This window comes from Rhinolophus sinicus, linkage group LG03 (assembly GCF_036562045.2).
Source record: "Rhinolophus sinicus isolate RSC01 linkage group LG03, ASM3656204v1, whole genome shotgun sequence".
Taxonomy (NCBI): Eukaryota; Metazoa; Chordata; class Mammalia; order Chiroptera; family Rhinolophidae; genus Rhinolophus; species Rhinolophus sinicus.
Window position 1 is genome coordinate 5,024,304 of NC_133753.1, and position 22,397 is coordinate 5,046,700.

Here is a 22,397-nt window from a genome sequence, read left to right on the forward strand (position 1 = left end):
AGTTCCAAAGTGGTTTGCAAATCCCGGTTCCTCTGAAGAAAGCCAAGCAGGCACAGGGCGTGGGAGGCTGGTCCACAAGGGTGCTGCCCGGGAGATGTGGGGTGAGGTCTGGCTGGCGGTGAGGCCCCTGGGCAGTGTCCCCCCGTGCCTCCCGTCAGTCGGCCCCGGGGCGAGAGGCAGATGTGCTACAGGCCCCAGCCCCCTTCCGCCACAATGGACACAGGTTTCACGACTGACTGTATTTGGATGGTCTTGTTTGTAACCAAGGTGGAATTCACAGTATGTTACATTCACACTGAAAAAATGTACCTCTATGTACAGGAATCTGCAGATCATGTAAACATACATGACTTTCCAAGTACACTTCCCCCTTCATCCCTGAAGGAAAAAGAAAAAAGCCATCCAACCAGGCATCCCCTTCAAAATAACTTTAATACAAAGGATGTAAATATCTCTAAATCAAAAAAGTGGTTCTTCTGACCTACTGGGTATCACGGGACAGATCACAGAATGAAAGCGATGACAACAGCTTGACTTCAGATGGAACTGGACTATTTAAAATGGAGCATCCAGGAAAAATAGGCACTGATTTCTAGAAGGAAATTCACTCCTTACTGAAGCTATTCATTGAGCCAATGTGGCTGGTTAACATTTTCACTAGTATAAAGTCACCCAGTGCAGGACTCAGCCGACATCAGCTGCCACCAAGCACCATCGGTGGCAATCGGTGTTGCCTAGGCTACACTGAAAGCCACTGTCCCCATTCTCCAGACGTGGAGGACCACCCCGATTTCATCTCGGCCAGTCGGTCCACCTCCTCCCACAATGCCACTGTCTAGCATCATACAAGGTACCCTGCTGCTCACCCACTTCAGCTACTCTTCAAGATTAGAAAAACTTGTTACAAAACCAAAGGAAAAAAAGGCGTCAGGTTATCTCATCCAGGCTGCCCGTCCCAGCCCCCCCACTGGAGGCATGCCGGGTGGGGGGATGGGTGGGGGCACAGGCGGCTGTCCTCCAGGGGGGACCGATGGAGGTGGGTAGCTAGCTGGTGGCAGGCCCAGGCCTGGAGGAGGGTGAGGCGGGACGGCGTGGGTAGGGGGCAGGCGTGGGGGTGGGAAGTTGGGGTTGTAGGTGGGGAGGTGGAGGGTAGCCAGGAGTGGGAGGCGGGATGGCGGGTGGGGGAAAGAGGCTGGGGAGGGGCACTGGCGGTGGGGGGGGGTTAGGGGGGTAGACGTGGGGGTGGTAGGGCAGGTGAGCTGGTGGCCCGTAGGCGGGGGGCAGGGTGCCGTACGAGGGACCCTCCGTCTTCATCATGGACTGCAGGCTCTGGTAGCCCTCTCCAGACATGTAGGAGCTGGTGGTGGACATCCCGGTTATGTAGCTGGAGGGCGGTGGCGGTGGCGGCCGGTGTGGCAGCGGCGGGGGCTGGTGCACGGGGGCGGGGTGGGCCGGAGGAGGAATCTGGACTTTGGGGAGGTCACTGGCATCCACAGGGCCCGGCGGCTCGGCCTCGCCCAAGGCCGCTGAGAGGGGAGGCTTCCGGTCTGCGGGGGAGAGACGCATCGGTGCCCAGGGCTGCGGTGCAGGGCGGGTCCGTGGCTCCACAGCGGCCCTCACGGCCACCTGCCACGTTGCTGCTCCCCCAGGGACATACTCACAGAGGAACTGGGAGCAGCTATCGTGTCTGAGGCCAGAGCAAGGCCAGGGTCCACATCTTGACACCATCAGCTCACTCCCTACCAGTCACACAGGCCTGCACCCCACCTCCAGCCACGCTCGCTCCTAAGCACCCCAGTCCCGGCGGCCCACGGAGCCCCCTGTCCCCAGCACAGACATGCGAGGGCCCCTCCGGAGACTGGGCGCAGGGCCAGGGCCACACTGCATTACTCCTGCAGCACAGGCTTTAGCAGACGCCTGAGACTTGGTCAAATGAACGAGGGAGCACGTGAAAAATAATGGACAAGTCACTGACACTTGCAATGTGGCCATAGAGGTGGCAATTACGGTTCTATTCTACCAAAGAGAAGTGAGGCCAAAGCCACCCCGTCCTCTCAGAAAGCAGCGTCTGCAGAGGGCGAGCGCGGGCCTGTGTGGGGTCACGCATCCCGGAGAAACTCCTGTCGCCGTCCCTTGTCCTTCGGGGTGGCCCGGCCACAGCTCTCCTGCACTCTCCCTTTCTCCAGAGCCTCACCCTACCCTGACACTCACTCCTCAGTCACGGTCAGAGCCTGAAAAATGACCCTGGACACCCCCACCGGGGTAGCCAAACACTGAGACGTGCGTCTTTTCCCAAGGCGGCGCAGGGTCAAAAACAAATGACAGCAGCAAGACTTCCGGTCCCAGAGAACACGAACGAGGAAAAGCAAGGGCCATGACGAGGGTTTCCAGCTCCCGCACTTTCTCTCCCACGTTCCCTGTCACTGTGCAGACACGGAGCCACAATGTGCCCGGGTTGCCCTGGGCAGTGGGAGGCCCAGGCACCGCACACAGCCATCAGCCACTGCTTTCCCACCCACAGGGCACCGCGGTGTCTGCTGTTCCCTCACTGTTGTCGCCAAAGTGAGTGCGAGGCGGATTTCAGGTCGGTGAGGACATCTTTCAGCAGCAGCCATGTCCCTGGGGCCTGCCCGGGCTACCAGCAGCCTACCGCCCAGTCAGAAGGTGACACCTCCCTGTGGAGACCACGCTGGGCTCCGGGGGCACCAGGGACCCTGTGGTTCTGGAAATGGAGTAGGGTACACAAAGTATGAACTCAAGGCCTGTGCAGAAAATGCCAACCACCCAGAATTCCTCCACGTGTCACCCCATGGCCGCGTGAGTCCACAGACGTGCTTCCATATTTAAGAAACCACTTCTGGCAGCACGTAACTGCCGCCTCCTCAAGTCAGCAGTGCATGTGCCCTGTGCTCTGTCACTCAACTTGGGACAAAAGTGGTTTCCCAGCACCTGTGCTGCTTCTCTTCACACTGCTGACACCCGACTGTCACAAGCTGCCCTCTGAAACGTCCCTGTGACTTCCTGTCAGCTCCGGCCGAGTGCCTCTTGGGAACTGTGGTTCCTGCCCCTCTTCCCTCCCCAAGTCAGACTCCTGCTTCTCCTTCTGATCCTTCCTCCTGCCTGCCCCCCACCCCCACCCCCACCCCCACAAAATAGTTCTGGGTGGCTGCAGCGAGCTCCTGCGGCGGTACCACTGCCCCCTTCCCGACCTCCATCTTCAGAGGCTCCGCGTCCTCCCCCCGTGGCCCTTCTAGCGGCCTGGCTGGCTCCTGGCTCCCAGGCCCACCACCCCTGCGCTGAGCGCCTGCGCTGCAGCACCCCAGTTCTTCACTGCTTGGGGCTCCCCAGGCCAGCACAGCCTCCTGAGCACGTCCCCGCCTGCCCCACCAGGGCACTGGACCTGGGGACCCACACTTGCCAGGAGATGCTCCATAAACATTGAGTGACCAACAGCAGGCGGCTTTTCCGGCGAGCTTCACACTGAACTGGGGATTGTGGGATTTGTCCCCACGTGGGAAACGACACCTGTGCTCGCAGAGCTCACCAACCAACGCGACTGAGTACATACAGAGAAGCCTGAGCAGCAGCACGTTTGCTGCAGGCGTGGTTCCAGGAGCCTAAGGTTGGCTGCGGGCCCACCCAGTGGTCACTACGGCCGACTGAAGGGGCTGCTGCCGCTGAGGTCAGAGAATTCTCTGGAACATCCACCACCCTTCAGAAAGCACACACACAACTTCCTGCCTTCTCTGCTGAATGCTTCATTTTCCAAAATGCTGCCACAGGTAAAGAATTCTTTACAACTCTGTCCTCTGCTCTTACTGATGCCGACCAAGGGGGCTCCCCAGTTCACTGTACGCCTGCGGAGAACTTTCCACTCTTAAAATTTATTCTCCACGTGGCTTGGTGAGTGAGTGCTTATCTTTCAACACGTACTGAGAAGATCTGCCAACAGGAAGCAGGTACGAGAGACAGGGGCGGGGCTCTAAGATCTCAGCAGCCCTGCCAGGATGTGGCTCGGTGCTCACACACTGGCGGGGCTCGTTTTCCTAGAACTGATTCAAATTCGTTTTTCCTGGGTAGCTCAGCATTTCTGGATGTGAGAGTCACAGAACATTCAGACAGACTTCGAATTTACAATACCCTCAAAGGGTCTGGTTTGTGAAAAAGGTTTGAAAGATCCTTAGTCACTACTATCTTTGAAAATTTCGGCTACAGAAGTCTCCCTTCCGTAAGCTCTCCCCAGGGCCTCCCAAGTCTGCCTTTCAAAAGGCAGGAACAGAAGCTGGCTTTTCCGGCAGCTTCCCGCAGACACTTACCTGGCGGTGGGTGGGCTGGAGGCAATGGAGGGTGAGTGGTCTCAATTTTGGAGATTTTAGGTGGTGGTGGTTCTACAAAGAAAATGTAGATTCATGTAAACATGTTATAGAGAAAAAAAATACTGTTCAGGAATCTCTTAGGGGTAAAAGAATGGCTATGACCTGGCCTTTAAGGGAACCTGAGGAAGCCCTCAGCTGAATCATCACGTACTAATTCTTTTACAAGAACAAAGCAAATCAAGTCAATATACCCCCTGCACCCCAAAAGAAAGCTAACCATCCAGCTTCTTACAGTCAGCCTCTTTCCCACAGCTGCCCCGCTTCCTTGCCGACTGTTATCACAAGCCCTTCCATGGCCTGAGAGCAGCGTACAGCACCTCAGGGACCCAGCCTGACTATCGGAGTCACACAGAACAAGAAAGCCCAGAGCGCTCAGAGGAGAAACCGCCTTTTTGTTCTTACTCAGGCATATCTGCAGTTGATTTTCTCTCACAAAGTTCCTCCCAGGTGGCAGCACGTCAGAGTGGCACGTTACTGCACCAGGACAGACATGGTGCGAGCCGCCCTGAAAGCACAGCAGCCAGGCCCACACGGGGCGGAGGGCCCAACGCTCAGCTCAAGCAGCTACGTGTGACCGGCATCCACAGTGACCGTGCTAAGTCGCCCACACAGGCTTCCCCAGGTCCAGTCTCTTCTGTTTACAAAGGTGGAGAGTGTGCTCACTTGATCTTTTTGTCTGTTTGTCTGTTTGGCCCTTTCTTCCCGGAACCCACTTTATCCTGGCTGGTACACTGGTCTGATTCTGCTCTGGCGGAGCTGACCACTTGGTTTTGTGGTTTCCTCTGCCTCAAACAGGCTGGATTCAAGGTCTGGGGATGTCTCTCTCTTTACATCTTCCTCGGAGACCAAATCCCATCTCTCTAGGTGGATGAGCTGTAAACTGACATCTCTCGCTTCTCTCTTACCCCCAAGCCTGGGCACCTGGCTTCGAGCCCCACCCCTAGACCCAGTGGCCAGCACCTGAGCCCTTTTCCCTCCATCTCTAGTACGTGGCATCACTCTGACCTCAGGCATCTCCCTCCAAGCCCCTCCCACAGCCAGCCAAGGAGAAGGGACCTAGATCAGTGCTGTCCAACAGGCAATTGTAAATTCTCTAGGAGCCATGTTACAAAGAGGTCACATTAATTTTAATATTTAACCTTATATACATGCAATTTGATCATTTCAATGTGGAATCTATGTGGAGCTTGACTAGTAAGAGTGTTCACATTCCTTCTTCTTACTACCTCTCAGGATCTGGTGCGGGTCCTGCACTGAGGGCACACGGCCATCTCAGGGCCCCCTGGAGCCAGTGGCACGCCCTGCACCACGCCGTCGAGATCCCACGTCCAGGCTGGGTCTGACCCTCCCTCCCGGCCTGGTCTGCACTCTGACTCTGCCCTCACCAGCTCTCACTCAGATGCCGGCAAGCTCTTCCCCGTTCCCAACCATCAGTGCCTTTACTGCTGCCAGAAAACTCTTTGTGAAATGAACTCGGACTTGGCCCTGCTCCTGCTCACTAGCCTCCCGTGGCTCTCACTCCCACGCAAATCCCTCTTCTTCCCACAGATGCTACTGTCTGCTTCCAACCACACTTGAGGCCTCTCGAAAGCGACTCCCTTCCAACTCCTCACATTCCAGGAAGACTCTTCTCTCCCTTTCCTCCCAATTCCTTTACTCACCTGCCTTCCTTCACTAAAGGTCCCACCCCTTCAGCTCCAGACCTCCAAGGTCACCACTGGCTGTTTCCACTTCGCTTACAGACACTGCATGTCAGCTCAGTGACAGCGTCTCCACGTGGCGAGGAGCGCAGCACACTGTCTGTCTCACTTACTGTTTGCTCAGTGCAATTTACCTGCACTGAGCTTATCATTCCCCCCTAGATCCTGGGAAAAATGTAGCTTTACTGTAACTTGAAGATCTCAGTAACAGTTCAATAAATAATTCACTGGGTTCCTAGCCTGGAACTAAGCAACAGAGAAACAGAAAAGAGTAAACGCAGTCTGTGCCTGCATAGAATTCAGTACAACAGGGCCACTGACTGACAGAGACAAAGCTCAGTCAAAGCGCTTCTAATTTTGTCTTCTGTACTCTTCCCGATTTTGCTCACTCTGTCTGTCTCCAACATAGAAACAAATTAACCAACGTCGGGCTCTACTACATTTATTAGGTTGGTGCAAAAGTAATTGCAGTTTTTGTAATTATTTTTAACCCTTTAAACCGCAATTACTTTTGCACCCACCTAATACATCAGAGTCTGGAAGAGGCCTGGCTCGCATTAGCAGCAGGTCCAGGCGTGCGGGGGCTCTCCGGGCACCACTCCTGCCCTCATGCCCATCCCTTCTCTGTACCACTCTGCTGCTCCTGTTCAGTATGGGGATGCCCAGGGCCCTTGACTCTCTTTACTGTGGTGTGTTTAATCTCTAGAAACAAATACAGCTGCAACAGTTCTGCATTCGTAATTCCATGGTTATGTACGTTACTGAGTACACTGCTAATTGCCACTAATGTGTTCTGATGCCTTTGGTCAGAATACACTCTGCAAGTGCCGAGTCGGGGTAAGTGGAGAAGACGATGCCCCTTTTGGGCAGGCAGGGTCAAGTTTTCAGTACATGTGCTGCCGAAGCGAGCACAGGGTCAAGTTTTTGATGGGCTCCAAGGTTACATTTTAAGGCCCATCTAAATCTGAAAGGAAACAATGTTGACTAAGAATTTAGTTTTGATGAGCAGACACATAAAAATAAGATATATAAAAAAGAAAACACTAGAAAAGGAAATTACCTGCTGCTTTGTTCTCTTCTTTGGGAGAAACGACCTGTTAAAAAAAACACAGGACCGTTAACCACGACCCTGGGAATAGGAAGGAAAAACTGCTGACCCAAGTGCTGACAACCACAGTGCCAGACTGCGGCCTCCCAAAATCTCATGCTGACCGGACTGTGCAGGGCAAGCCTGGCACCTCCATTTCTGCTTCTTTCCTTGCCTGTTTCCAAATCACACAGAAATACCAACTTTTCTCAAGAGTGAGTTCTAAGCAGCACTCAGCTACTGGCCCTCTAACGCTCTGCCCTCAAGTGGGTGAGCGGTGTCTGGGGATGCACGTTGGTCCTGCATGGCTTCCTCTGGGGGCTGTGTAACATCAAATGGCTTCCCTCATAGGCCACGTCGCTACTATGGGGAGAAACTCTTACAGATACTGTGTCACTTAGAGAACGCCACAGAGCAGAGGGAGCTGGAGACACCCATTCCAGCAGGGTACAGCGTGGAAACAACCCCCTGGCAGGTTTCAGGCCTTGCTGGAGATGACTCAGGCGGCAGTGGCTGGAGGAGGGGACAGAGCCGTCCTGGTTCCGAGGCACCGCTCCTCGGACCACGTTGGTTTTCAGACTCCCCATGGACACGCCGTCAGACAGCGAGGTCACCCTGCTTTTGGTGTTTCGTGGGATCCCTTAGAGACGGGCACATGCTTGGGTCGCGTACCGCCACCCAGAAAGCCGACCATGCCCTGTGCCAATCTGGCCACTCACCGCGGCTCGCTTCACCTGGCGGGGAGGACTAGGCTGCGGGGATGGCTTCTTGGGTGGCGGGGCTGGCTGCGGTGGTGGCGGGGCTGACGGCTGGGAGTCCTTCTGCTGGGGCTGGGGCGGTTCGGAGCCTTGAGGCAGCTGTGACTGTGGCACTTGTGGCACTGGTGGGGGGGGATGGAGCGGTGGGGGCTGCTGCAGCTGATGGGGCGTGTGATGAGGCATCTGCTGTTTTCCTTGTGAGTACAGATCCAGGATTTGGTGGCAGATGTCTAAGTGATAGGCAACCATTACATTCATCACAAATTATTGACATTTTAAGTAAAACTGTACCTCAGGGAAAAACCCAGCCCGTTTCCCTCTGAGCAACGATTCCCCTCTGAGGACCAGTGTACGGGAATCCCACGTGTAACCACGCCGTGTCTGTCATGCACAGCGCGGTGGGCATTTTCACGGCACCAGAACGAAGCGCTCAGACAGCGCGAACACTGTATTGGAGAACTGAACTAAAGACGCCTCTGAGAACACTTTACACAGGCCTGTTTGGGGAGGGGTCCATTTTCGGAACTCAGGGTTCACAGGCAGCACACCAGCTGAACACGGAGCGCCCGTGAGGAGCGCCCGGCAGCCCAATACCTTCTAGCACGTCCACAGGGACGTCCTGCACGAACTGCTCCCACCACCTCCGGTACATGGGTTTCGAGGTCCATTCTTGTATTTCAAATTTGCACAAACGTCCTGCGAGATACATCACTGCCACCGCTATGATCTCTGGCTCCCACTGCAGTGACAGGGTCGTGCACAGACTAGTTCAACGAGAAAAAGAGAGGATTTGACTTGGATGAGCAAACACCTATGATTAACTAACCTAATGGAAATTAGGTGCCACATCTAAATGTCGATTTGTTTACTCCTCCCAAAACACAATCGAATAAAGTATTATAAATAAAAGAAGCATGGCTCTAGTCTCCTAAAGGTATCAAACTAAGTTACTTTAACCACAGTTACTAACTTGTCCGTCTAAAGAATCAGGAGAATTTCAGTGAATTCAAAAATTGCCAGGTCATAAAATATAAGAGAAAATGGTTTATGTTCTTCAAACTGTTGAATCCCAGCCACTGAAGTGTTCCTTCAAAAGATGGCAACTCCACTCACAGGCTCTGTTCCCTGTGTAGTACCTCGTTAGCTCCCTGGGCTCTAGAACACCCAGGCTCTAACATCTCTACAAGGCAGTATTTCTGTAGAACCGAATGGGTTCTAAGTATTTAGGCACCAAAACAGTCCAGTGTGTTGTTTCAGACTTAGGTTTCAAACCGGTGATGAGATTTCGGCATCTCACACCACTGTGACGTGGCAAGGCATTCCCTCTGCTGGGAGCAGACGACCCGGCCTGCAGCTCCAGCCCTGCCGTTAACTGGTTCTTCAAGCTGGGGCAAGTCAATTTCCTCAATACAAAATAGTCTGGATAAAATGACATATAAAGTCCCTGCCAATTTAAAAACACTAATTATATCATCATTTGAACACACGTACCTGTCATTTACAAATGTCCATGCCATTTGAACCAACTTTTGAATTTTGTTTTTATCACCTAGAAATGGGGAGAAAAAGGCAAATTAGAAGTAACAGAAGAAAAGCAGCGCAAGAAGCCACAGTCCTTATTCAAAGCCCAGTGTGCCCTCAGCATCGTCCCCACACACAGCAAGGACTCTGAGCAGGCCCAAGCCCCACCTCCGTGCTTTCCACACGACCTTCCTATGCTGAACCTCCATTTATGGGAAACCTGGCTCCAAGGCTGATTTTATTAGGCTGTTTAAAACATTCGGACTCATTTTCCTGCCTCCTTATCACCTGGCAACTGGATGACAGAATCCGTTTATACATAAAAGGAAGCAGTAGCAACAGCCACGGTCCTCAGCCGTCTGGGCAGCTACGGCCTGGGTCCCTCACACACTCAACTTCCTGCTTTCCTCTTCTAAGAGGCATAATCTCAGCATCATCCCACCATTGTAACAACTTGATTTCAGAATGAAGAAGTTCTTTGAATAACTTTTTTCTCACCTTTGAGTTGTTTTGCATATTTGAGTAGGAACTGGTATGGATGCTCCACCTGTAAATCAAACTTGATAGTCTGCAGTAAGATTCGCTCTAGAACCATCACTTCTTCCTACAAGTAGCAGAACAAGTGTCAGGATAGTGATTTGCCACAGACCAGAAACATTAGAACGTGAGCTTTCCTATGTGTTCGCTTCAAGTTCTATTTTAACAATCATGTTTCATTCCTTTCTCCTCACTCCCACTCAGGCGTTTAACAGGCTCAGAAACAATGACAAATTCTGAAAAGCACTGAAAGTTAGAAGACGAAACAACCAGAACTAAGTTTTTTAAAATACTGGAAAGAAAATAAACATTCTTAGGAATGTTATTGCTTTCAATCCACGAGTCCCCTTTTACAAAACAGACCCTTACTTTATAGATAATTTAACTGAACTGTAGTTTCTTTCCAGACCTCCATCAAAAAGCTGCACTCCAGGAATGTACATTGAACACTTTAAGAAGAGATTATGATGGTGGCGGCTTCGTGCAAACTCGGACTGTGGGTTACTTGTGCCAGTTGAAAATACTTATTAGTGTGTGCATGTAAACGAGGTCACATCACAGTCATGTTGACATCTTTCATCTATCTGAAATAAGCTGTCCCACTGTTATTTACTGAATACATAATTTTCTTTTATGAAACCAAATCCTAAATTATCTGTGCGCACACACGATCTTTTCTCTCCATTGATTTGTTGTCTGCTTCTGTATCAGGATCAAAGGGATTCAACATTTGGAAGGGACTACTCCTTTTTCAAGAAGTTTCTTGTTTCTGTGTGTTTCCCTCTGAATTTTAATATCATTTTACTTAGTATCGTTCTAGAAAAAAAAATGAAAGCTACTGATGTTCTGATTGGGAACTCACTGAATCTACAGAACAATTTAGGGAAATGGACATATTTAATTACATTGAATCTTTCCATCAAAAATTTATAAAATACAATCAAGACACCCTATGCGGGAAGACCAATTAGAGAATCGCTTGTTTGCATCCGAGAAGAAAGGGCTTCGTAGAGGATTGAAAGTCTCATCATTATCAGCTGCATAAATCCATTAACTCTGGGGAGAGAAGACAGGGAGGCAACTGGCTTCCACTTTGAAGTATGGTGCTACTTCACAGAATAGAGCTGAGTCCCTCATGATTTTATTATGCAAATGACATGGCAGAACTAAGGTTCTTCTACCCTAGTTTCCCAAGCATTCTATTCTTTCAGGAAAGCTTTTTAAAATCTTAGTAACTTTCACACAATATGAAAAAAATCCTGCCGACACTTTTTTTCCCCTCCGTTTTTGTCACCACCTGTTTCTCAGAAGCTTCAACACATTTTCTAAATTTAGAAACACTCTTTTACTAAGTGTGCCAATCCAGTCCAGGCTGTAGCTCAGAGTATTATTATAAAATAGCCCAAGGCTGGGCCTCTCTTTGTGTTTCAAATACTCGATTAATGGGGTAATTAGAGGTCTGTGCCTAATATCACCCCTCAGGGCACTTCCCCTCAGCCCCAGACGACCTGTGCGGGGACTTGTCTGGGTTCCCAGGTTGAATGCTGTCACTGTACCTTTAAACTACAGCTTATAATCAGACAGTTACATGAATACTTGATGAAGAGCTACCCACCACTCAACTATAACATCCACGAGCGTAAATGCCACGTCAGTTTTGTCAACACAAGCACCTCCATCTTCATGCGACCACGAGGAACTGAGATTTAAAGGTAGGAAGTTATGATTCTTACCTTCGGGTCATCTCCAAACTGGCCAAACTGTACATCATTTAATAAACTACGAGCTGTTTTGATGATATCTTTACATTTTTTCGGTGTTTCTTCTACTTTCCCAGCCAGAAAGAGACAACAAGCTCCTGTGACCTAAAATGTAGACCAAAGTCCCTGAGACACCGGTGTCAGAGCTCACACAGGAACAGAAGCAAGGACTCCGACCTTCTCAGCACACTGGTCCCCCCCCCTTCTGCCGTCCTCTTTCTCACTCACAAATACTGACACTACAAGCTTGAAGGAAATTTCACACACATACCGCCCCCCCGCGCCAATTTGGCTTCATAAATTATTTAAAATTTAATTTTCTGAAGAACATGTCATGTAAACAAAGTAGATGCCAACAAGGAAGAAAGTCACAGAAACAAATTTTCTTTTCACAGTCAGCTTTGCCACAGAAACTGGGCAGAGCTAAATGCACGTCTTGTGGACCGATCTCTACACCAGAGCCCAGGCTTGCTTTCCTTCCCCTCAAGCTGCCTGGCTCCCCTGTAGTCCAGTTCCCACATCACCGAGGCCTTCTCATGGCTCTGTTGTCAGCTTCCTCTGCCCACGCCAATGTCTCCTGCATGTCCCTGCCTCCAGAATCCTGGTCACATTAGATGGCAGACACTGTGTCAGAGGTATAACGCTGATTCTGACATGGTCTCCTTCACCCAGAACTCGCAAAAGGAAAAATGCCAATAGACCAACTTCCTGTTATGTCTAATTGTATCACCTTCTTTAGGAACTCTTCAGTCACCTCAGTTTACCCACTGAAGTCACACGCCCGAGTCTGGCGTTCAAGGCGCCCTCTCGTCTGATCCAGTCTTACCTTTCCGCCCAGGGTCCCACCACCATCCCCTTCCTGCCCAGCCAACCTCCTGGCTCGGCTGACACTGCACCACGTGCTTCCTCCGCGTCTGTCAGGCGACATCCTGTTGGACTACCGCTCTGCCCCATCTAGCTGGCTCCGCCCTACGCAGTCGGGGCTTCACTCACCGCTGGCACCTCCTCCCTGCACACTCCCCGGTCGCCTCACAAGGTAACTAATCTTCCCCTTGAATGCTACAGCCTTCTGTCTCTACCTCTTACGGCCCACTCTCTACCATGTGTTGTGTATATGTCATGTCATCTATTCTGGACTGAAAGCTATTTCTCTTGGGGAAGGTAATAAGGAAGTAAACTTTCACACAAAGTGCAATAGGACTGTGGTCCATATTAGCTTAAATACGATTTGAATACAGTGAACTGAAAAGTTCAAACTTCATTTTGTTTGTATGTAGTATGTACTATGTAAAAATAAATACTTTCTGGAAATATGATAAAAAGACTACGATCAGTCCACTAAACTGTGTGGAAATAATAATGTAACAGAGAATCACAATAAAACTCAAATACTTACATATCTTGGGAATTGCTTGAAGGAATGAAACATATAGAAGCGATGGAAATAAATTATTCCAGTTGCCAGGGTATCATAGTGGCTATTGGTCTGGTTAAGGACTTTAGCCAAGAAGTTTTACAGGTTATATTCTTAGTTACATGTGCCAAAACAATAAAGACAAACAAGCCACAGCACCAAACTCAGGTGAAGCAAACACCGTCAGTGGCAGAGCAGCAGACGGCATCTCAGGGGTCGGAATTCAGGTACAAGACTTAGCGAGGTGCAGGGTCCATACCAACGAGGCGGGCAGGGCTTCAGCACCCGCGAGGAACGTCAACTGTGGCCACTTGTTCAATGGCTAAGTCTACATATTTAAACGATAAACATGAAGTAGAAACCCCCTGAAGTGCCAAGCAAATCATAACATTTAAATAGCAAAGATATTTAAGAGTTGTTTCAGGACAGAGGTATCACTACACATTTTGTCAAGAGCATCTCATCTCATTCTTGGTGGGGGCGCAGCTATCTATACAGATTCCAAAGCGAGAAGGATACAGTCCCAAACGCGTGCCCACATCAAAGATGAACCGAGCCCCCTCTCGGCGGTACCGGGCCTCAGTGGCTGGATCGAGTCCTTCCAGTTGCGAGGGTGTATGTGCCAAGTCTTTCTTATCCCAGTACCAACATGGTTTCGTGTGGTCCAGGTTTGCTGAGGTTACTGAAGGGCTTGAATTTTCTTTATTCTCCTTCATTTATTGAAGTAGACTTGTTCTTTCCAACAGATTCTCTGAAAATGTTAAGAATCCTAAGAAAAGAGAAAGAAGCAAAGTTGAAAAGGGACACCCCATAGGAAGCAATCCCAGTCATTATAAACTATCCATAATCACAGATTGTACCTGATTTTGGATCAAAATTTCCCACAGAAATAACACTTCTGATTGGCAGTTACAAGCCCAGGTTTACCTCCAAAGCCAAGTTCACACATCCGAACGCACTGTTCTACACCGTTTTAGATAAGGGACTCGAACATCTAGGGATTTTGGAATTCTTTTGTAAGAAAGATGTGTTCCTTCACCTCCATTTATTTATTTATTCAATCGATCCTTTATTTACATTAGTGTGGACTCATCAGTATTTATTTATTCTCTGAGTTATCAACCAACACCATCACCCAAACTGTTCCAGCCACAGCCATTGCTAGGAGCTCTTTTAAGTTGGCTTCCGACTTGTTTTGTAACTGACTTTGGAATCATGTAGATATTTAACGTATTCACGAACTTAACTGAAAACAAAAAAAAAGCAAATCCTAAAACTCAAAGTAAACCCCGTGTTCATCAGAGAACACGATCACACGGGAAACCTTTACAAGCAGTTTCTGCTCATTTCATCCTGAGTGAGACAGTCTACAACAAAAAGCTGCACAGAAACCTTGAGCTTCAGCAACGCACTGTTAGTAGCAGCATGAATACTGCAACTGTCAAACCACTGTCCTGTAATTGCAGGACAAAGCAAATACGTAAATGTCAATGTTGTCAGGAATCAAGGCTTTCAGTGCAAAGTAAACAAACACATATACATAAAAAATTAAGAAAAAACCTGTAGTGTTAAATTTTAATTGGAAATATCAAAGCAAATGATGGTTTACATCCTTATACCTCCATCCTTCCCAGCTCTGTCAATCTCAAGTACCTAGAAGAAACCACACCCCTGCAGTCGGGAACAACCTGGTACCCACATCGTCCTTTCCAACACTATTACCCTCTCCAACGACTCAGGTCTCCTTTCCAGTCTGGGGCAGGGGCCTGCCTGGGAGTGCTCGGGCTAAGGGAAGCTTTTCAGGAGACACAGCAGCCAACAGGATGGACTCCCACTGGACAAATTCAGGGAATTTGAATATTAAAAAGAAGAATGACTATGATTGGTTATGAAAGAGTGAATAAACAATCCACGAGTCCATACTAATATAAAAAAACCCCACAACAACCCACTTTGCTAGCACTGGTAGTAATTATTGTGAAAAACGTACTTTTTTTTTTTTTTTTTTACCAAAAATGATCAAACTTGGCATCACTAACAGGCTGAAAACCTGCCATTATGTGCCTCCTGATGTGATGCAATATGAAATAAATGTCACCCACCTATGTAGTATTCTTACTCTCCAAAAGCTTAACCTATATCCAGCCAAGCCTTTAGACCTAACTTCTAGTTTAAATACTGGGAGTAGAAGAAAAAGTTAAATAGTACAAAAAAGAAACTATGTGTCACATTCAGAAAGTGCAACACTCTACAAGACAACTGACCTAGCTTCTTCAAAAAAGTCAATGTCATGAAAACAAGCAAAAAAAGATGGGAGGAACACCAGAAAAAAAAAAAAGAAAAAAAAAAGATGGGAGGAACTGTTCTACATTTAAAACAATTAAAGAGGCATGATTAAATTCAATGTGTGAACCTCGATTGGATCCTGCTTTTTAAAAAAAGCTATAAAGGAAACTGAACAATTAAGAGAAATTTTACTATGAACTGTATATTAGAGGCTACTAAGGGTGTTACTACTAATTTTCTTAGGGGTAATAATGATATTGTGATTACAAAGGAGAACGTCTGTATTCTTCTATTGAAGTATTAATTTCTGAAGGATTGTGGAATGATATAGTATCACTCTTTCCAACTGGTTTCTTTTGCTCAAATATTACGTTTTTAGGGTTCTTCCTTGCTGCATAAGGCGGTATTCGTTCATTCTCATTGCTGTGGAGCAGTGGTTATCAACCAGGGGCGAATTTGCTTCCCAGGGAATACCTGGCGACATCAGGAGACATTTTTGGTTGTCATAACTGGGGACTTGCTGTTGGCATCTAGGGGGTAGAGGCCAGGAATGTTGCTGAACATTCTACAGTGCACAGAAACCCCACAACAAGAGGTAAGCTGATCCAAATGGCAATAGTACTGAAGTCCAGAAACTTGGGGGTACAGTAAGTATTCTATTCTATGACCATATAACAATTTTCCATCCATTCTACAGTGGACGGACATTTGAAATGTTTCTGGTTCTTGATTATAGATAACAGTAATAGGCATTCATATATGTTTTTGTAGAGCAGAAGGCGACTGGCCAGCTGGCTGAGGGAACTAATATCTCAGCAGAGCTGTAATTTACTCATGGTACACTAGCTGGGAACCTCTACTTTAAGATATAGTAACCTAACAGCTCTCCACGCACAGTACTTACTCACTGAACTATTTACTGAGCATTTACTATGAACCAGGCCTTGATAACATAGCAGGGAACAAGAAAGGTAAGGTCTTTGACCCACCAGAAACATCTAGTTGCAGAGACAAAGAGAAACACATATGTTAATATTTGTCAGAAAATGGTAGGTGCCATGAAAAATAATAAAGCACGGAAAGGGGAGCGAGAGTGATGAGAGGCTGTTTAGAGACAAGCAGAAGGAAATCCGTTAGGCGTCTACAGTAGCTCTTCACGGAATGCCTAATGACGCGCTGTCCCCACACACTGGGAGGGGGAGAAAGCAGCGTCATTAACTGGCTGAGAGGCAAACAATAGCAAGAGATGATTTCAAGTTTGCCTGCCTGACAGAGAAGGGTGATACCAAAAAGAAAAACGGGTAAGGAAAAAGTTGGTTTTGATGAGGGGAGAAACGGAAGAATGTGGTTCTAAAAGTACCAGATTTGAAGAACTTCTAAGACACTTGTGTGGAAATATCCATCAGACAGATAAAGAGCCCTGCTGAAATCTGGAAAGAACATATCTATTACACTTGGGATTCACCTACGTAGAACTGACAACTGAAGTCATGGTGACGGAGAGTAAAAACAGGAAGGGGTCCGGGGACAGGACTCTGAAGAACTGCAGAAGCAGGAAGAGTCACCAACGGAGAGAAAAGGAAGGCATGGTCGGCCAGAGGTGGGGAAACGCGCACCCTTAATGCACGAGAAACCAAGAGACAGCTTTAAGCCAGAAGTGGTAGTCAGCAGTGACAAACCTACAGAAAAATTAAAGGACAGGGAAGTAAGGAAAGGTCACTGGTATTAGTGATTGGTTATCTGCGACAACGAAAATGGATTGTGATGACTGCACAGCTCTGAATGTAATAAAAACCACTGACTTGTCCACTTCAAACGGGCGGCTTGTACGCTGTGCGAATTTTAGCTCAATGAAGCAGATACATACACATATGTAAAGAGAGGAATCTTTTCAGACGTGCAGTGGGGCAGAAGGAAGACTACAAGGGGTGTTAGGGAAGGACCAGGCCATGAAATAGGTTAGTCTTATTTTTTTCAGCGGAAAGGAGAATGCAGGACGTCTAGGCAGAAGGGAAAGAGCTGCTACAGGAGCCACTGGCGCCAGCTGGTCAAGGGGTAATAAAAAACAGCCAAAAAGTTAACCCGGGAAAGGAAGCTCTCTCTGTGACAGAAGGGAAGGAAAAGTTTGAGGAAGATTTCTGAAAAGTCATCTAAGGGGGAGGAAGTAAATCATCAAAGAGCATCTCCACTTTCTTTGGGCAGCTGAGTGCCAAGCCATCTGCTGAGAGGAAAGGGGCCGAGTGGAGAAAAGGGTAGGAAAACCCAGCAGGGATGAGACAGGGAGGAATCTCAGTCCACAAGTGGACAAATCGCAAATATATTTATTCAAGCCTGCTTTACTCTGCTGTCATTGACGAAACCCCACGCCAATAATCCAGTGTAGATGCCCTTAGAGTCACGGGCAAAATGAACAATACATGAAACGCAGTGAAAATAAATGTACAGAAATAGAATAGAAACAGTCCTCTAAATCATTCATTCTACTGAAATAGTTCTTGCCTCAGTTCTATAACCCTGTCCCCTATTCCTCTTTAATGATTTTTTCACAAGGCCCCAAAAAGTCATAAATTTTCTCATTAGCAGTTCACAATTATTGTGAAAATGACTGAGAGACTTATGAACCCCACAAAGTAAAACTCTCCATAAACAAGGAGCTGACTGTCAAGACAGGTTAGCAACATCTTTCAGGAATGTGCTTCAGATTATGTCACTTTACATGATGAAAGATGAAATGCATTTGCAACATTCAGAATTATGGATGCTTACAAGTTGGAAATATTAAAGGTCACCACTCAATTTTTTTCACACAGCACAGAAATTCCCCCTGAACATTAAGTACATCGGGTCACTCACTGAACTTCATTAATGGGACCTTGATAGTTTACAAAGCAGGCCTATGGCATTGCTGAGTATCAATAACTGGTGTTCACATTAATTCTTGTATTAATTTTATATTGACTTCTATCTGCTTTATTCATCTATTACCTGTTATGTTCATCCCCTAGATCTGGTACATGGATGGCCCAGAAGAATGAATGAATGAATGACCTCTACCTTTCAACAACTCTCTGTTGCTCCTTGAAAATACCTTTCCCTTGTCTACTAATCGCCTTTCAAACATATAAAGACAACTTTTACATTCCCTTCTCTTCTCCAGGGCAAACAAACATCCCATTTCTACAACATTTTTTTTCAGTGTTTCAAGATCCCTCCTAAGTATTAGCATCCAAAATGGAAAACAATACTCTTTATGTCACCTGCACAGTACTAGGGGAAGGGAGATGAGTAGCACTCAGCTGCGTGTCCACTGATTGCCCGCTGAGTCCCAGCATGCCTGCAGGCTGTGTTTTCTTACCCTCACAATTTATCACTGAGAAAATCGAGCTATAGAGACAAGGAACAACTTGCCTAATCACACTGCTAGGACGTGGCAGAGCCACAATTTGTCATTAGACTAAGATACTGCCTTCCCTCAATCTGGACCCTACTTGTTTCTATAAATGGAACATTACATCCTAGAACCATTTTGGTCAAGTTAGGTCTTCCTCATGTCAAACAAGGACAATAGTGTTTTTGTAAATTTAATCATTCTTGGTAAATTTGTATCTTGTTATTTGGGCCTACTATTTCAGTCGTTAAGAACTCGTTGAATCCTGAGTGTCATCTAACATGCTGGCTATCACTACAGGTTTTGCACGTATTTGAGAAGCATGCCTCTTACATATTTAACGTTGGTAATAAAAAAAAATGCTAACCAGAGTAAGAGCAAGACTAGAGCCCTGGAGCCTCTCTCTAAAGACCTTTCTTCATTCAGGCGGACATCAAGGCATTAATCAACATTTTGGGTTTGGTAATCTGAATGGATATAAATCCATCTAATTAGCCCTTATCCAGTGTACATGTATCTGTGTCTGCTGGGATAGGAAGACAGATTATGTTCAATGCCCCGAGGAAACCTAAGTGAACTCAGCGCCCACCCACTATCGATCTAGTACATTTATAGCAAAAGGAAACATGGTTTGTGTCACCCAGCTTTTTTTGAACTGGAGCTCTGCTGGTTTGAGGGAATCAGCTCTCCTTTCCCAAATACGCACAAAAGCTTTTTGCTCCCCCAACAAGATTCTAAAATGGATTAATAACAGGTTCTAGCATCCAGGAGTCATCTAATTGCTCTGCAAAAACTGAGACATTGACCAGACTCCAGTCTTCTATCATTCACTGTGCTTTTAAGATTCCTCTAAAGCTATGAACAATGATTTTACAATCTTATCTGCAAGTTCTCTGGCATATAATTTATCTGAGCCTAAATATACAAATGAGATTTAATCCAATTAAGTGTTCTTAACAATCTCCCCAACTACCTTGAACTTAATTCTTCTTGATTTGTTTGTCCTTACCCAGTTTTGGAGAAAACAAACAAAACATTTTTCTACCTTCTAGATACTCAGTGAACTCATTGCTTTCCAACATAGCCTGCAGAAATGAACTACAGTCCCACGCTACTTAAGGATGGGAGTATGCTTTGAGAAATCTGTCGTTAGATGATTTCGTTGTTGTGCGAACATCACAGAGCGCACTTATACAATCCGAGGTTGTATAGCCTACTGCACACCTAGGCTATACGGTATATACTACTGTACCTGTGCTACAAGCCTGTACAGCTTGCTACTGTACAAAACGAGATGAAATCAAGCACAAGAGAAAAGACGCAATCAAGATACGGGATGCAATGGAGAAAATGATGGAACCAAGAGATGCAGTAAACACGAGATGTATGAGGCGACTGCTGGCATGACAGGCATACTGTTTTACAGCAAACTTTTTTAGTAGCATACATTCTAAAATAGCAATAAAAAGTACAGCTTAGTAAGCACATAAACCAGTAACAGTCACTTATTATCAAGTATCATGTACTATACTGTACATAAGTGTATTTGCTATTCTTTCATACAACAGGCAGCACAGGTTTACACCAGCATCACCACAAGGCCATAACGCCTTGTGCTACCACATGACGACAGCTACGATGTCACTAGTGATAGGAATTTTTTAGTTCCACTATAATCTTATGGGACCACTTGTACACTCGGTCCATCCTTGACTGAAACGTCATTATGTGGGTCAAACTGTAGCATGACTGTAGCTCATTTTGGAGGCCAAAAATATGATCAATTTTTTTCTTTATGATGTTCAATTTTTACAAATGGCATTTAAAGTTTAAGGATCTCCTTAGCAATTAGAATGTTTCTTTATTCCTTGTTGGTGCAAACTATGTTTTCAAAATGAAACAAAATGTTAAACATGCTTTATGCGTGAATCAAGCAATGTTTGAAAAAAAATGAATATAATCAAAATGAGACAAAAGAAACCCCTAAAATTAGACACCTATGATAGTCACATTGAAAAACAAACAAAACACAATCCTGGAAAATTATTACATTTATAGTCAAGACTGTTTAACAAGCAAGCATCCTAAGAACACAATCACTCACCCAAAATGTCTACCAATACCACTACTGTAATCACCCCTTCTCCATTCGGCTCTAGGTGCTGGGGACACAAAAGGCACCTCACGGAGCTTTCACTCCAGCAACACCATTCACATAAACCTCTAATGAGTGCCTACAACTGCGAGGCACTGTGCTAAGCATCTCTAAGGAGCCTCAGAGCTTAGCGTAAAAGCATAAAAGGCCACCCTCAGGTTAACTGCTCTCAGAAGTCGTTTCTAACGTCAGGCGCTTTAGCGAAAGCTCCCTTTACCCGGCAATTCGAATTTAGGAAGCGTTACCGACAGTGCTTTGTGCTGGTAACAGCTGAAGAGCTTTCAGAGAACTCCGATACTAACGCCTCAACTTTCCGAAGAACAATTCCTTTAGTAACAAAACGAACCCACCCGGAAGAGGGCCGGGACGAACGATGTCTCGGTAAAAACGAACCTAATCGCGGAAGTGCCTCGTCCTCATTCCTAGTCCCACCCTCGTTACACGGCTCTCCGGACGCCAACGCCGGAGCACGCCAGACGCGGAACGACACCCAGTCTCAGGTCTAACCAAGGCCGGGACCGAGACACTGCACAGTAGGTGGGCAGAGGTGGGCAGGTGCGGTTGTGCGGGAGAACGTGCGCGCGCGGGAGACCCCTGCGCCTTCTCACCACCCGCTACAAAGTCCCCGAACTCCAGCCGCCGCTCTTTGAGAGCCGCTACCTGTTCCTAGGGTAAGCGCCGGACTCCCTCCTCCGCTCTTGCGCCTCAAACCCTCTCCCGAAGCCCGTCCCGCAGTCCCGCCATCGCCCGCTAACTTCGATCTACACCGGGGGTAGCAGAGGGAGGCGGAATCCAGGAAGAGAGACTCCGCCAGCGGATGGAGGCAGTTGGCCAAGCCCTCCTCGGACCTCCAGGTACGCGGCGGGGGGGGTGGGCGGCGCTACCAGCGGTCCGTGGGTCACTCACCCTCGCCTCAGGCAAGCCCCTTAGCTACGTCTCTCCTTGCCGACTGCGGCCATCTTGGACGTGGGATGTCGGGGAACTACGTCATCGCGCTGCGTCGGCGACGGAAAACACGCGACGGGAGTCTCCTGTGAACCAATCAGAAGAAAGTAGAGCTCTCAAAGGAGGAAAGAACAGCCAGTCTCCTTTCAGCCCCTCCCCTCAGGAGGAGGAACTTGACAGAGGGCCCCTCCCATAGGTCCCGCCTCCGGGGCAAAGGACATTCGGGAGCAACCGAACCTGCTAACGGAACTTGGACGCGAGAGGTGGGGCCCGGGGGTGCCCACCCTCCAATCAGCGCCCGGGCGTGGCGTAGCCCCACCAATTGTAGCCCCTGAGCTGGCGGGGGCCGAGCCGGCCGCTCGGGCCCAGGAGCCCTCTGGCCCAATGGCCGGGGAGGAGCCCGAGCTAAACGGTAGGGGGGCGGTGGGGCGGGGCCGTGCCCATGCCTATGAGCCGGAGGCCAATGGGCG

At 47.9% G+C, this 22,397-nt stretch overlaps 2 protein-coding genes across 3 annotated transcripts in view; one reads left to right on the top strand and one right to left on the bottom strand.

Annotated features, from left to right (window-relative positions):
- Positions 1 to 413: 413 nt before the first annotated feature.
- Positions 414 to 21,779, bottom strand: CCNK (cyclin K). The gene is given in 12 exon segments (XM_074326953.1): positions 414 to 1,140; positions 1,142 to 1,547; positions 4,317 to 4,388; positions 7,137 to 7,170; positions 7,883 to 8,151; positions 8,516 to 8,685; positions 9,413 to 9,470; positions 9,941 to 10,046; positions 11,713 to 11,844; positions 13,136 to 13,217; positions 13,673 to 13,922; positions 21,643 to 21,779. Coding segments are annotated over 11 exon segments (1,734 nt in total). The 5' UTR covers positions 13,870 to 13,922; positions 21,643 to 21,779; the 3' UTR covers positions 414 to 932.
- The window catches only part of SETD3 (SET domain containing 3, actin N3(tau)-histidine methyltransferase), a 61,428-nt gene continuing 60,742 nt past the window's right edge, over positions 21,712 to 22,397 (top strand). Inside the window, exon 1 of one of the 2 annotated variants that reach the window (XM_074326952.1) lies at positions 21,712 to 21,836. The gene's annotated coding sequence lies outside the window, so the exon portion shown is untranslated. The remainder of the gene's footprint in view (positions 21,837 to 22,397) is intronic. The other variant, XM_074326951.1, reaches the window with a different exon arrangement.